Source organism: Stigmatopora argus, chromosome 17 (assembly GCF_051989625.1).
Source record: "Stigmatopora argus isolate UIUO_Sarg chromosome 17, RoL_Sarg_1.0, whole genome shotgun sequence".
In the NCBI taxonomy this organism is placed as follows: Eukaryota; Metazoa; Chordata; class Actinopteri; order Syngnathiformes; family Syngnathidae; genus Stigmatopora; species Stigmatopora argus.
In genome coordinates this window covers 12437290-12453715 of record NC_135403.1, presented here as the reverse complement: position 1 = coordinate 12453715, position 16426 = coordinate 12437290, and the positions used below count along the sequence as shown (strand labels likewise).

Sequence of the window (16426 nt, the reverse complement as noted above, 5' to 3'; positions counted from 1 at the left end):
GCCTGGAAGGCCGTGTTATTTTTAGAGCCAGACGCTACTTGAAATTCAGTCTGCCGAGATAATGACATAAGGCAGAGCCGGCCGATCGTTTGGCGTACGTCGGCGTGCCGCTAACCCAGAAAAGGAGCGGGCGAGGACGCCCGTCTGCTCCACGTGGCGTCAAAAAGGAGCTGCGGGGAGGGAGGCGTTTGTCGCGAGTGAATGGAAACTCGTTATCTTTAGTGGGCGTCCAATCCGTTTGAAGTGGCAAATGAATGGCTGCCATTCCTCAGTTCTTATAGATTGTTTAGTTGGATACTGCAATTTCCAATTGTTTTGAATGCATCCCTCCCCATAAAAGGCAACAAGGAGTGCAGCTAAAATGCAATTAGAATTTTTCTGATTTTTAAGAGTAGATAATTCTTTCCACGCTATTTAAGTACTGATAATTTGTGAGTTTTTTTTAGCTTTTGCAATGACTTTTTTTACTCCAGTAAAAAGCTTCAATCCGCTTTGGATGAGGCGACCCGTCCAAAGCGATTCGGAACTTTTTACTGGAGTAAAAAAAGTCATTGCAAAAGCTAAAAAACTCACAAATTATCAGTACTTAAATAGTGTGGAAAGAATTAGCTACTCTTAAAAGTCAGAAAAGGTCTAATTCTAACTGGACTCCTTGTTGCCTTTTATGGGGAAGGATGCGTTCAAAACAATTGGAAATTGCAGTATCCAACTAAAAAGACCAATCTATAAGAACTGAGGAATGGCAGCCATTATTTTGCCACTTCAAACGGATTGGACGCCCACTAAAGATAACGAGTTTCCGTTTAATTCTCAGGAGCCACGCGATTGGACGTCTGCGGGCCATAAGTTTGCTACTCGCAAAGCGGCTGACGTAAGCTCCTCTCGGTGATATCATCGCTAGCGCTCGGTTAGCCTTTTAGCGCCGGGGGGGCCACGGCGAGGTGACCTACTTGGTTACATAACGGCGGCAGACGCCGCCGCCGGGTTGTCCCCGCCCACTAAAAAATCCCCCCCTCCCCGACTTTGGGATTCTATGCTAATTAAACGCAGCCGGGATTTTTCCCGCTCGGCCGCACCGGCGGAATATTAAGGTCAGGCGGCGAACGGAATGGCTCAGACGGGAAGCGATCCAGTCGTTTGGACTCACCTAATCGCTGGGAGAACTGGTAGAACTTTTTGAGTCTGCCCACCAGGGGGACCACGGCCGCCCAGGCTCGCTCCTGGAGCGCCTCGTCGTTGGGGTTCTGGATGGCCTGCCGCCGTTGGGAAAGGTCTTGCTCATTGACTGATAGTACAAACGAGGGGGGTCCCCTTTGGGGTACGCTTGCGTACCTCTCTGATCTCCTGTCCGGCGCCTTTGTAGGCCTGCAGCTCGTCCAGGATATCCTTGGCGTCCTTCAGCACCACGTCCACTTGCTCCCATACCTCGCGCTCGCCATCCGTGGGTTGGGCGTCTGCAAGACAATTTAACTTACTTAAAAAAAAATAGCCACTACGAAAGCACATTTCTATTAAAAAAAATAACTAATAGAAAACATGGCGGTGGTCTTTTTTTGACGTAATATTTCTACGACTGGGTGAGGGCCACTGTTCCCTCTAAGCTGCGCGCGTGCGCAATTGCGCACTACTCTCGTCTTCTCTGCGCAGCAGCAATCATATGGCGCGCAGTAAAAAAAAAAAAAATCGGAATTTTTTTTTTTTTTTTTTTTTTTTTTTTTTTTTTTTTTTTTTTTTTTTTTTTTTTTTTTTTTTTTTACCCCTTTCCACATGATGGCGCCGTTTAAGCGGCAGCCAGTGGCAGTAGCTCTGTCCACTTATGTTTTTCGTGTTTTACAGCATGTTTTACATGAAAAATTAGAGGGAACATTGACATGCACCTGCTTGTGGCAGGTGTGATACTGGTGTGCCCATAGCGAGCAATGATGATGTCGTGACCGGATGATTCACCTAAAGACGTTTCGCCGACGGACGTTTGACAGACGGACAGGTCGCCGAATGGACGTTCCGCCGAACGTTCATTCGGCGACCTGCCCGTCTGTCAAACGTCCGTCGGCGAAACGTCTTTAGGCGAATCATCCGAGTACCGATGATGTCGCTCACACTGGTACTCGGTGCGCTCAGGGAGGTTGACTTTCTGCTCAGACCAACGAAAAATTAGAGGGAACATTGGTGAGGGCTGTCAAAATGGCGGCCGGTCGCGGGATTTCGCATTGCTAGCAAAAAAGTAAATAGTGAGCCTCCATTTTGTTTGTCGATAAGATTCATGTTAAATTGGAAAATAGGAATATTCTAGGAAAAAAAACACATTTTAAATTTTAAGAGGATATTGGCTTTGTCCTTTATTTGTAAAAAAATATATATATATATTGCCTAAATATAGATGCTAAGATTTTTTCCCCCTATTTTAAATTAGGATATGTGGAAATATAAAGCTTGAATAAAGTCAACAATAGTTTATGATTTGATTATTTATCTGTTCATTTGTTTGTTGTTGTTATTTAAATTGTATAACTGTTTTTCTGTCTTAATGATTTGATTTGGTGATTCTTAATGATCCCATTTACTTTGATTTGCTTTGTACTTTGTGCTTTTGCTTTGTTGTTCTGTCTAATCACCCTCTTGCTACTGCCACAATGACATTTCCCGAATACGGGATGAATAAAATTATCCAATCCAATCCAATAAAAGCATTTAATTCAATTCAATGACCATCAAAATGACGGCAAATAACTTTCTCATCAATGTATCGGCGACAGCACGAGTTGACCTGCCGTTGACTACGATCAAAACGGACCGAACTGAACGAGTCCAATTTAAAATCATAACGGCGTCGCGGCCAAAGTACAATCCAATCCGCAGGTTGCCGAGCGAGCGAGCGTCTGGATGAAGACGGCCCCGGGCTAACAAAACTAGCGGCGGCTCGACTCCGCCGCCACGCTATCTATTTAAGGAGGCCCATTGATATTCCGCACGCGGGCGCGCACACTGGCAGGTGGATCAAAAGCGCCTCCAGGAAGAAGAAGAAGAAGAAGCGAGAGCTGCGCTTGATGATGCTACGCTAACATATTAGCGACACTCACTTTCAAAATCCAGGAAGAAATTGGGCTCCTGTTCCAGGTCGGTGCAGGTCAGCACCTTCAGCAGGTTCCCCATGGTGGTACCTGCACAAGAAGAAGAAAAGGGCGCCGATCAATACGTGACTTTGGAGGCGGGGCCGGCACCGGCGCCTACGCTTCCGCGTTTGGGGAGCCCACCCGACCCGTGTCAAGCACCCCCCGAAAAAAAGGAAGCCCAAAATAAAAACGGCCGGGAGTCTTTTGCTGCTTTGCTCCAATTCTACCCGGCAACAGACTGGATTGGAGAACAAAAAATGCAGTTTTTAAATGAAATAGAAATATGTGAATGATGTTTCAGTGCCATTGACAGCGATGGATGTCTAATTCATTAGAAATGAGAGGTGACGTGAAAGTCAATAAGGAGTTATGAGAGGATGTATTTCCAGTCGACCCGAGCCGTCCTCGAAAGCAGACGGTGCGCCGCGCAAAATGACTTTTCCACCTCGGTGGACATTTGAAGACGAGCGAGACGAGCGACGCAGGTGAAGCTCAAAGACGGCAAAAATGCAACGTCAGCTGCCTTAAAATGCATGAGATGCACATGTGGGTGGGTGACCCAAATGGAGGCGCGTGTCCTTCGCCAAGGTCGCCGCTTATCCAAAACAACAAGATTGAAGGGAGTACGCCGCTGCCAATTTGGTTTGTTTGAGTCATTTTGGACATTTTTGGGGGGACGACTTGAAATGTCAAAATGTCAAATGTATTGATTTCGTGCCGTGAGGTACAAAAAAAAACAGAAATCATGAAAGTTCTTGTATGAAATGAAGTGACAAAAAAGAAAAAAAATGTAATAGTATTGCAAAAAAATATACTTTTAATCAAAAAAAAAAGTGCAATTCACTAAAACACGCATTTGCTGCCAGCCCTCCCACTTAAATGGTTGGACGCCTACTTCAGGTAAACTCATTCATATTGACAGCAGAATCCATTTTTTTTAAAAGCCACGTTATTTCTGCGACGCTTTAAACTCCGCACGGCAACAAGTGACCCTGATAAATTTCGACAAATCTAATTGGCTGACACCCCCCCTCACCCTTAGATGGCACAACCACCTGCCCACGCGCCCTCGTCTCCCTCGCCGACCACTAATTCGACCTGAACGTCTTCCCGGTTGCTGACCTCTGCCAATCACGACCCGAGGCTTCGGAGGGGAGGGGCGGCGGGGGTCCCGTGGCGCTCCTCTAGCGCCGCCTGTTGTGGGCTTGCTGCCACTCGAGAGAAAGGAGGTCACATCGCGGGCGGGGATTTACGTGGCCCACTTTTTCAAGTCTAGAAAATGTCAAGATGGTGAAAAGAAGTTGACATTTTTGTATTTTAACCTCATTTCAGGTCAGATTTCCCTAGAAAATCAGGTCAAACGGAAAAGCGTTACGACTAAAGGATTCAAAGTTCGCCGTCCCGACGAGGGCGCTTGACCCGGGCGCCTACCGTGTTGTTGTTTTGAACCCCCGCCGAGCCATCGCGTGCTCGCCCGACGGGAGCCCGCGCGCGGCGCTCCCATTGGTCGAGCCGGATCTAGCCCGGGAGCCGGCTGTAACCATGGAGTCGCGCTCAAATTTTGGGTGCCGTCGGCGGCCAATGAGAGCGGGCTGGCGGATTGTACAGTAGAAGTAGGAGTAAGCTCTATGAATAAGGAAGAGCGGTGAGGTAATGCGGCAAAAAAGATGGTGGATTAGGCGGGGCGGGGCACTTAGGGCTTGTTTTAGGAGACGCGAAGCATGGGATGGAGAGTAAATATGAGGCGAATTATTTGGGGGGGGCAAGGGGGCGGTCACAGTTCAATGCTATTGAGTGAAATTAATGCATATTTTTTTGGTGGGTGAATTTTGATCTTGGTTTAGCTAGCCAAGTAATTAGAAAATTAGAACCTATTTAAAGCTAATGAACCAACTGCCTTTGTCATTCTGGTTGTGATGTCACAACCAGAATTGCTATAGAAAAGAAAAATCAAGTGAGCATTGTTTTGGTTGGAATTACTTTGATATGGTAAAAAAAGGGGAGCAGACTTAATTGCCAAATTAGTTCTTTTCATTTTTTTAAATGTTTACCTTTAATCTCATAACATTACAACTCTACTAATACAATGACTTTAATCTCACCGCCCTATTTTTAAGTGTTTCAATGACAATTATAGTAATAATTGCTGATTTAGGCGAGTCCTACTATTGGCGGTATGGTACTTTGACGGCGCAAATAAAGGCAAGCTTGCGGTGGCAGCGTATTTTTGAGTCAGGCAAGGCAGGCCACGCCTAATGCAGCATCCTGACCTCAGCCTGGCATCTCCTTGCACTCAGCGTGGCCGCCGTAAACACACCCAGAGGCAGGACGGCGCTGAAATGGAGCACTGCGACAGAAAAGGGGGGTGTGGGGGTGGGGGGGTTGCTGACATTCCACTACTCAGCTGCGGCGTGAGGATCCACGTGCTAGCAAAACAACCTCGAACGTCACGTGGCCGCCGGCGTGCTCCAGAAAAAAAATGGAGAATTCACACCCGCCCCCCCCCAAAAAAAGAAGAATGGCGTGCACGCTGTGGGCGGGATTGCGGCAGCTTTAAACTTGACCCAGTTTCTCCGGGTGACACGCCACATCGCATTAGCCCGCTCAGCCGGAGTTGACGGCGAGCCTCGGACGTAAAATGGGGGTGCGCTCAGCTGACTAAAATGGGGAAAGGGGCGGGCTTTGTTTTACACTCGACGCCGATCAACCAAAAGGGGGCGACGGCGTCGGCCGTCTTTGCCATGGCAACCGCGCACCTGCCTAAAAGTGGGTAACCGTGGCAACGTGCCGGCCGGCTTCGCTCTCTCGACGGCGACAGACGTCCAATCGCGGACCGGGGATCGAGACGTCTTTTCTAAAAACCTACGTCGCCATTGACGTTGACGGACATGAAATCCATTTTTGACGGGGAGGCCAACGTAGAAATAAGTTTAGCGATGCCGACATTTCCCAGTCCAAATGGATGGGACGCCTATCCCCGTCAATGGCCTGCAAATAGTTCAGCGTGTTAGGGAATGATTCAGGAGGACACATTGACTCACTGTCTGGTTTAGATCATCCGAGCATGCGGCATTTCCCTTGGGGTTGCGCATACACACACACACACACAAACAGAATCCATCATGACACTATGGCATCCTCACACACGAGGTTATATTTGACTTTACATCCAGAGAAGCAGACTTAATACAATTTGTGGTTGTAAAAGGAGCTTGTTTTCATTCTAAACCGAATTTTGGGTGGGGCACAGGAGACGGTTTGGAACGATAAAGCGCGTAAGAGAGCTCACACTGCCATCTGCTGGACGACAAAAGAAGAGCATCCCAAGTGCCCAGGCGACCATTCACAATTCACGGGTTTGTTGGACTGAATAAGAAAAATAACAACGGAAATTAGCTATCATGTATTATTTAAGAGAAATGGAGAGGGGAAGAAAAAATAACATTTGACTATAAAATGAAGGAAATTATTATTTAGTGGGTTTTTTGTTTCATTATACAAATACATAGTAAAAAGTTATTTTTAAATAATAAAAACCTAGTGTTAATTTACTCTGGAAATTAAGGTAAATTAGCTACCTATCATATTTGTGAGTGTAATTGGACGTTTATCGGCGTGAATGGCAGCCAGTGAGTTAATAACACTTTCGAGATTTAAATAGTTCCACATATTTGTACATTCAAAAATTATTTTGGAAATGTTTATCCACATTTCTGATAATTGGGATGCTCAACATCTTTGTTATTGAGCCTCTCAGTCGATCTATAACGCCAGAGCGCCACCTAGTGGTGATTTCCCCCGTTGAGCAAGTCGTAAATTATTGAACGGTTGAACGCTAATTCCATCTCGGTCCTGCGCTGGTAAACAACAAATATGTTCGTACGTACATGCGGGAAAAAGCGCAGCATGCAAAGATGGTGAATAATTCATGAGCTTAATCTTTGATCTGACATAACAAGCGGCGTATGATGTCTGTTCAGACGTGTCCTGGGATGACTTATTCAGAGGGTGCGGCAATGCTACATTTGCTGAGTAAAGAGGGGGAAAAGCTCGCTTTGTATTGGCTCGGAGCCATCGTAAACGGCATTCTGGCTGACGACATCTCCGTATATTTACGTCAATAAGACTGAATTGAATTGTACTATAACAATAGGCAGTATAACAATTAAGTGTACGTCTATCATCATTAACATATATCTTAAATAATTCAAAAAAAAAAACGCATTTACTCTAAAAATCTACAAGGAAATCCTTTTTTTCAACAATATCAACAAACGATGTGCATGCGAGTCTTCCACACACCGCTAGAGGGAACCCGCGTACAACTCTGTGAAAATCACTTCTTTTAACATTACCACCAAAAGAGAAAGGAGTGCGAATTTATTTCATTTTAGACTATCTACATGACACTCCCTATTGTTTTTGACTCATTTCGAATAATTCCCTGTTGATTTTAGGGCTTTTTTTGGGTCCACTTCCCATTAATATCAGGTCAAAAATGTTGTAATGAAATGTTCTTGTCTCTACCGGGCGGGAGTGGGCCTAGCACCCGAGGCTTCGCTGTCAAAACCAACGCCACAGCCCGCCCACATCGGAGCCCGGCCAATGGAGGGATGATCTAGCGTCATGGCAACCGTCGCCAGGGAGACGAGCGGGAAACAAAGCGGCGCGAAAAGGAAAGGGCGCAAAAGAGGAGTGGGGTTAGGGGACTATACACAGGATATTACCTTTAGCTAGCAACAGGTTAGCCTAGCCGAGTGGTTCCGTTCATTCAGTTAGCCGCTTTTGACCTAAAATGGCGAAATAAAATCCCATATTTGCTCTTTGACAATAATGCTAGATTTATTAAAAGGCTCAAATAAATAAATTTGGTGGTTGTCACGGTTACTGCTAGCTCCTTACGCGTCAATCAAAACAGAAGGAAAATGTAAATAAGGAGGGAGGCGGGGTCATTTAAAGGTAAATGACTTAACACAATCTTTTTTGTTTATTAAAATATGACTAAGAAAAATGTTCACCACTTAGTTTTCAAAAGTTTTACGAGAAGTAAAATATTATATATTTAATAATCTCCCAAAAATCGATCTGTTTTTTTCTCCCATTTCCAATTTAAATGTCAATAGCACTGAAACATGCTAACTAAAAAAAATTAAAAATGTAAATGATCAGCTGCCATTGATAGCACAAGCCGTCCAATCACAGAAAAGACTTTCCAGGAATTAGCATATTAGAAAAAAATGAAAGAAATCCTTCCGAGTTTAGCGACATTAGCGTAGCACTTACTTGCGGTCCGAGAGCAGCTGAGGCCCGGCCAGGCCCGGCAGGTGGCCTCTGGTCTGGGGCCTCTGGTCTGGGTCCTCCGGCAAGAGGTCCTCCTGTGGCAGAAATATGGATCAACGTGACATTTAAAGGCTTTAGCGAGCAGCAGGGGAACAAACGGCAGCGCCCACGCAGTCAAAAGACTTCCTTTTAAGCAACACTTCCTCTGATTCACTTCCGATTTCTGCAAGGCGCGACGACCAAGGATTTGGCCTGCTTTTCTTCTCAAAGCAATACAAAACAAACGGGAAAAAAGTAACCAGTCAAAGAAAGAAAGCAAGATTTCATTTTAAACTAGTTTTTCAGAATCATAAATTTTAGTTTCATCATATTATCTAATTTAGCATTGTTTGATGCGATGGTAATGAAATTATTTTTTTTCCTTATAGTACAAGAACCATTATATAAGTATTAATTAATTACTAACACTATTATCTTATTTCCGACATATTCAATCATATTTTATTTTCTCAACGTAAATATTAGTCTTTTTAAGCATGCCTATTTTCCTTTTTTTGCCTGAACATTCTGACCAATTTCCACGTTATTTAGCATTGTTTGATGCGAGGGTAATGACATTTTTTTTTCTTATAGTAAAGAACCACTATAGTATTAAAGTATTAATTAATTACTACCACATCTTATTTTCAACATCAGTCAAAGAAAGAAACCGATATTTCATTTTAAACTAGTTTTTCATAATCATAAATTTTAGTTTCATCATTATCTAATTGATGCGAGGGTAATGAAATTTATTGTTTTCCTAATAGTACAAGAACCATTATATAAGTATTAATTAATTACTATGACTATCATCTTATTTTCGACATATTCAATCATATTTAATTTTCTCAACGTAAATTTTAGTCTTTTTAAGCACGCCTATTTTCCTTTTTTTTTGCCTGAATATTCTGACCAATTTCCACGTTATTTAGCATTGTTTGATGCGAGGGTAATGATTTTTTTCCCTTATAGTAAAGAACCATTATATAAGTATTAATTAATTACTAACACTTATCTTATTTTCAACTTGTTCAATCATATTTTATTTTCTCAACGTAAATATTACTTTTCAAGCATTTTCCCTTTTGTTTTTGCCTTAACCGACATTCTGACCAAATTCCACGTTACTAAAATGCCACAAACGCACGTGATTTCTCCACACTCGGCTTTCGCGGCAGCTAATCATGTGAATTATTAATCATTTTTCCGTGCTCTGCTCTCGAGTAGTTGAGGCTGCTCGGGTATCGCGACCATCTACGCCGCACGCCGCTTTCCGAGATCTTTCCAGCCGGCGCAGACGAGTAGCGACGCATGAAATGTTTGGACAGTTGCGTCGGAGTGGAATGAATGTGCCAAAGACGCCGAACGCTTGGCGAACACGCCCCTCCTCGGATTACGCTCAAATATTTCTGCTATGAAAGCTCAGGTTGGCGCCCACGCCGCTGTACGCGATGTGGTCGCGGCGTAGCATTTGTTTGACTGACATCAATACTTTAGTAGACAATTTCCACGTACCGTTCCGCTTTTGGAGGTTCCACACCTGGAATAAAATATCGACACTGCAGTTCTAAGTGATGCAAACTGTTGGTTTTTTCCTATTGAATAGTTCAGGGAAAGCTAACAATTGATAGCGTAGCGAAGGCGCTGCGAAGCTTCTCGTTTATGTGAGAGTGAGAAGGAAAATATATATATAAGTTGTGTCACAAATTGCCCAACAAGATCGCGTTAACGTGCTCTGAACGTTTTCACTTCCACTTTCGAGAGCGGAAATGCTGTTCACGTTTTGCAGATGAGACAGAGAAGTCTTTAAGCGATGTTAGTTAGTTGTTAGTAAGGAAAATAATGACTAAACAGCGGGAAAAAATGCCTGACACTTAAACAAAGGACAGTTGCAAATAACCTGACTGTAATGAGATGGGAGAAAAAAACAAGTCTAAAATCATGAAAATAAACGAGAAATCGCGATTTGCGAGGGCCCCAGATTGCCCAGCCCTACTATGTATATATTTCATAATTTGTTTCATTTTTTTCGCCCAAAATGCTTGTAATTCTTGAGTAAATGAAGGTATAGCACTAGTTTAACACTTATTGTAGCTTGTTTTCAACAGTTTACAACTTCCACCTTGCATGTCTAACGGACAACCAATATTATTTTACACCACTTTACAAATACTCAAGCAAAGCACGCATGTTATTCATATTGAATATATTATTGAACATGAAAATACACATTTCTAGTATCTAGAAAGGCGAGTGCAAAAGTGTAAACGTTGAAAAGAAGCAGCAAGGTTTAATCCGAAGCCATACGGTAACCGAGTTTCAAATTGTAATCTCTAGATGATTAGCTTGCGTTACTTTGCCAACCTGGACGTAAAATGGGGTCAATGTTGTCACATGTGTTAAAAATAAAAAGGGAAACGAAAGCTCTCTTCTCCGTGTGTTGTTGTTAAAAGATTTGTTTGTTAGAGAAACACGGTGAAATTGATGTCGCCCAGCATGCACGCTCGTGATTCATCGTTTATTTCACCCGGGGGCATCAAATTTCAATTTTAAACAACGCAAATGAATGGCAACACGCGCGGAGGTGAAGGCGAGACGAAAGCCGGGTGTGGAAGCGGACAAAAAACGCGGAATATTGACATTTTCAAGACGTTTTTTGCGCTTACCTCGTCGCCGGCGGGGCGGCTGAACGGCACGCTTCGGAGGAGGAAGTGGAGAAGAGAAAGCTCAACGGAACGTCAGCTCCCAAACAGACGAAGAAGAAAAGCGAATTGTAGTTTCCGGGTTGTGAGTCAACGTCATTAGAAAAGAGGTGTTCGTTTTGTTTAAAGTGGTATTGCGGAGGGGTGGAGTTGTGAAGGGAGACACGTTAGCTTCGCCCATTCGGGAGGTCCCAATAGAACATCGACTGTACCCATCGTGACTTCCGTAAACAAGTGCCCATCAAGCTAGTTTAGCCTTTTGACCTCTTGGTGCTTAATCATAAAAATAAACATAGTATGTATTTGAAATTCAAACACGACCTTATTTATTTTGTAGAATCATGTCAAAACGTTAATATTTAATATATAGTATTTCACGATATAAAATGACATTTATCACATGGAAATTTGAATATTCTGAACTAGGTTTTATCACAATAAAGACAAACGTGTTAAAATGTGAGTTCTTAAAATTAAAAATGTTAAAATTTCAAGTTTAGGATGCCTTTAAGTTGTGAAAATACATTCACTCCATGCAGAAGATCCTCACATGAATTGTGGGGGTGCTTGAGCGTATCGCAGCTAACTATGGGCAGTAGGTGGCGTACATGCTCAATTGGTTGCCAGCCAATAGGAGAGAACCAGGAAACCAACAACCATTCATTCCCCAAGGTGGCACCTTGTGTAAATATTTTTCTTTACATAATATAGTACTTTTTCTTTAATTAGACATTTTTCTTTCACCTATGGCACCTTGTCACCAAGCCAAAAACATCTTTTGACAAAGAGCTATTTTTCTGATATTTTACCTGAGCAATTAGTCGCAACGAGGCCTCGCACCTGACCTTAACGAGCCCGGGACCCTATAAAACCCTCTCGGAACAAAATGCGCTCTCCTACCAGTCATTTCCAACGAGTTCCTAGTGCAGAATCTTCCCCCGTTTGGGACGCCATGTCGAATGAGAAGCCTCACGTCAACTTGGTGATCATCGGCCACGTGGACAGCGGCAAGTCCACCACCACGGGCCACCTGGTCTACAAATGCGGTGGCGTGGATAAGAGGAAGTTGGAGAAGTTCGAGAAGGCTGCGGCGCAGGTGAGAGTGACTCACCTGGAGCTAGAGGTCATGGAGGTCATGGGTTCCTTCTGGGCTGCAGGTGGGCAAGAGCTCGTTCAAGTACGCCTGGGTTCTGGACAAGCTGAAGGCCGAGCGGGAGCGTGGCATCACCATCGACATCTCGCTGCTCAAGTTCAACACTGACAAGTATTCCATGACCATCATCGATGCGCCGGGACATCGAGATTTCATCAAGAACATGATCACCGGAACCTCCCAGGTGAGCTACTGAATGAGTGGGGTCAGGTCAATGGGTTTTTACTGCCCTCTGGTGGCGTGGCGGTGAGTTGTGTAGAGTTCTGTCGGCCAAGTACGATCTCATCATATCTCATTTAAATATAAGGAAAAAAATCAATTATTTGGACAAAATTGCATTTTCTTCAATCTAAAAAATGAAAATATCTAATGGGAATTTTTCCAAATGCAATAAAAAAATAAACTAAATTAAAACAACTTATGGAGAAAATTTGATCCGACATGGAACATTAAAAATTTAATTTAAAAAAGTAATTAAAAACTAGTTAAAGTAAAATATAATTTAAAAAAAAAATGAATACATGACATTACACCAAAAGATGGTGTATGACAAAAATTGTAAGGACAAAAAATATAATTAAAATTAGAGGATACTACACTAGCGCCTTACAACATTTAGAAAAAGCCAATGAAAAATCCAACGACGCCATTAAACGCAAACGTGTAGCGCTCAAGCTGAACCCAAACGAACCGCGGCGACCCCCCCCAGGCCGACGTCTCCCTGCTGGTGGTGTCGGCGGCCCAAGGAGAGTTCGAGGCGGGCGTCTCCCGCAGCGGGCAGACCCGCGAGCACGCCTTGCTGGCCTACACGCTGGGCGTCAAGCAGATGATCGTCTGCGTCAACAAAATGGACGCCACCGTGCCGCCTTACAGCCAGAAACGCTTCGACGAGGTGGCGCGGGCCGTCGCCGGCTTCCTCAAGAAGATCGGCTACGACCCCAACGCCGTCGCCTTCGTGCCCGTCTCCGGGTGGACCGGGGAGAACATGGTGGTCCCCACTGCCAAGGTAAGTGGGACCTGACAAAAAAGATTTAATGTTAATTTCAGCTGCAGGCAGGTCAAAATAATGTCATTTTTGGCAGATGCCGTGGTTCCAGGGATGGAAAGTGCGGCGCCGCCAAGGCCACGCCAAAGGAAAAACCTTACTGGAGGTGCTGGATTCGGTTCAGCCCCCCGTACGCACCCTGAATAAGCCGTTAAGATTGCCCCTGCAAGATGTCTTCAAGATAGGAGGTGAGGCGCATTCACTCGTGACATTGACGGCAATAGATGTCCATTTTAACTGGAAGGCCATTGTTGAAACAAGAAAAATTAATATCAAAAAGATTTACTGGAATGGAAAGAGGATTCAAACTGTCAGTAAATTTTATATGTAAAAAAATAATTGATTATTACAGGCAACTTTCTTAATTAAAAATATACTAGTTATTTTGGATTAGAGTTTTATATGTAAAAAAATAATTGTTTATTACAGGCAACTTTCTTAATTAAAAATATACTAGTTATTTTGGATTAAAGAGTTTTATATGTAAAAAAATAATTGATTTACAGGCAACTTTCTTAATTAAAAATATTATACTAGTTATTTTGGATTAAAGAGATTTTAAAATCAATGAAAATGTGTGAATATAATTCATGAAATAAAATATCAATGTATTTAACATCCAAGTCAAATGAGAAAAAAAAATGATTAGAAAAATGTATTTTTTTTCAACCGAAATTAAAAAGGTGAAAATATTTAAAACCATTCCAAAATTAAGTTTTAATTTTAAAAAAGCATGTATTTTATCATATTTACATATTTAATTTTAACCAAATTAATAAGTGCAAATTTTCAAAGCACTAAAAAATTTGTCTAAGAGGTAAACGACAACATTGCAATAATGTCTCAATAAATATTTTTGTAATTGCTTACAAAAGCCCAGAAAATATTAAAGGATTGCATAGATATTTACAAAAGTAAAAACACTTTCAAAACAAGCTATCCCTCAAAAATGATGTAAGAGAAGGTGGTTTACCTGTTTTCTTTTGCAGGCGTGGGCACGGTGACTGTGGGCAAAATCGAGACGGGCGTCCTGAAGGCGGGCATGACGCTGGCCTTCTCCCCCGCCAAAGTGACGGCGGAGGTCAAGTCCATCGAGATGCACCACGAGAGCCTGGCCACGGCCCTCCCGGGCCACAACGTGGGCTTCAACCTCAAGAACGTGTCGGTCAAGACCCTGCGTCGCGGCGACGTGGCGGGCGACGCCCGGCAGGACCCGCCCTCCGACGTGGGCAGCTTCGAGGCGCAGGTCATCGTCCTCAACCACCCGGGTCGGATCCAGGCGGGTTACTGTCCGGTGTTGGACTGCCACACGGCGCACGTGGCGTGCCGCTTCGCCGAGCTCAAGGAGAAGCTGGACCGCCGTAGCGGCGTCAAGTTGGAAGAGCGCCCCCGCCAGTTGATGTCGGGCGACGCCGCCATCGTCAAGCTGGTGCCCATCAAGCCCATGTGCGTGGAGAGCTTCTTCAAGTACCCGCCGCTAGGTATGCTAACGGCTAAATTGGTAGCTTTTGAGCTTGGCGTTGAAGTGACTTTTGTATATTTTGGTGGATAGGTCGCTTTGCCGCCAGAGATTTGAAGCAAACGGTCGCCGTGGGAGTGGTCAACTCGGTGGAGAAGGATAAAGGATCCAAAGAGCTCAAATAGAGTTGCTGCTTCTGCTCCAGATGGGATTGGAGGATTTAAGTTGGATTTTAAGATGTATTTAAGTTGTATTTTTATGATTTTGAGAGAGTTGACTCCTAGGTTTGGTTTGAATTCCTCAAGAGTGGGAATAAATGGAATATATTGAGCAAAACAATTTGGTTTATTTTATGGCTCTTTCACTGGGATGGCTAATATTTTGAAGCGAAAGCAGAATTACAACTTGTATTTGGTTTTCAGAAAGTAACATACCACATCACTTGAGCTAAAACTGAAATTAAGCATAAGTTAAATTTGGTGATCTAAAATTAAATTACTATATAATCACATTGTGCCTGTCACTTTAAATTTTATGTTTTGAAACCACCATTTTGGATGTTTTAATCATTAACATGACTAATAGCACCACCCCCAAAGTATCTCGACTAATTACTTGTAAGATTTCCACACATTTAAAAACTACAAATTAATTTTATGGTCAAAGTGATAAATTAAATCAACATCATTTTAAGCCATAAACATTTTGGCAAAAGGCTTCTATCTCATTAGCCGCAATCTAGAAACATCCTTTACTACATCGTCTAGCGCACTTGTGTCAAAGTGGCGGCCCGGAGGCCAAATCTGGCCCGCCGCATCATTTTGTGTGGCCCGCGAGAGTAAATCTTGAGTGCCAACTTTCTGTTTGAGGATCAAATTAAAATGAGTAAAGATGTATATTAAAATACCTGATTTTCCCCCTTTTAAATCAATAATGGTAATTTTTTTATCTATTTTTTTCTGTGTTTTTAGTTCAACATTCATTTTGTAAAATCTAAAAATATTTAGAAACTGCTAAATAAACATTGTTTTAGATCTATAAAAAAACTGCATATTCCGAGCTTTTAATCCAGTTCTTTTAATCCATCTATATAAAAAAATCTAAATATATCTGAACGTATCCCACCCACGTGAAATCAAGTTGACGTTAAAGCGTAAGATCAGGGTGTAAAAAAAAAAAGACTATTTTGACGTTGAAGTACAGCACTTTAATGATACAACGGGTTGTTTTTTGGGGTTCCTTAACAACGGGACTAACTGCAAGTGAGTGAATGGGTGAGATTTGGTGGACAACATCGCAAATCGGCCAGCCCGCTTATTGCTCCTTTTCCTCAAATACTGCTCGATTGTAACAGAAGTGGCTCGGGGCTGCGTTTTGGGGGTTCTCGGGTGGCTCTTGTGACCCTGACGTGAGCGTTTCGGTCGGGAAATCAAGTCTACGCGGGATATTCTGCCACGGGCTAATCGTTAGCAGCAGCTTGGCTCGCTCTACCGGAAATAAAAAACAAAAAACGACACGAGTACGCACGAAGCAAGCCGGGTGGGGGCTTAACGGATCCAATGTGCCATCGCACCGTGTTTTTTGTTTTTGTTTTGTACAGGAAAACATGTATGTACAGCCGACGCACAAATA

At 43.2% G+C, this 16426-nt stretch overlaps 2 protein-coding genes across 5 annotated transcripts in view; one reads left to right on the top strand and one right to left on the bottom strand.

Annotated features, from left to right (window-relative positions):
* fam49bb (family with sequence similarity 49 member Bb) overlaps positions 1–11574 on the bottom strand; it is a 17039-nt gene extending 5465 nt beyond the window's left edge. The window contains exons 1-5 of one of the 4 annotated variants that reach the window (XM_077624247.1): positions 11102–11574; positions 8397–8488; positions 3081–3161; positions 1333–1454; positions 1148–1253 (exon numbers count right to left, since the gene is read on the bottom strand). In XM_077624247.1, coding sequence (XP_077480373.1) covers positions 1148–1253; positions 1333–1454; positions 3081–3153 — 301 coding nt within the window. In that variant the 5' untranslated portion in view covers positions 3154–3161; positions 8397–8488; positions 11102–11574. Of the gene's footprint in view, positions 1–1147; positions 1254–1332; positions 1455–3080; positions 3162–4235; positions 4384–8396; positions 8489–9950; positions 10367–11101 lie in introns of those variants that run through there. The other 3 variants (XM_077624250.1, XM_077624248.1, XM_077624249.1) reach the window with 3 other exon arrangements.
* A 444-nt stretch (positions 11575–12018) lies between these two features.
* Positions 12019–15133, top strand: eef1a1l3 (eukaryotic translation elongation factor 1 alpha 1, like 3). Its single transcript, XM_077624246.1, has 6 exons — positions 12019–12233; positions 12295–12474; positions 13000–13296; positions 13373–13523; positions 14325–14816; positions 14888–15133. The coding sequence occupies exons 1-6, from the start codon at positions 12024–12026 to the stop codon at positions 14977–14979; spliced, it is 1422 nt and encodes a 473-aa protein (XP_077480372.1). The 5' UTR covers positions 12019–12023; the 3' UTR covers positions 14980–15133.
* The last annotated feature ends 1293 nt before the right edge of the window (positions 15134–16426 follow it).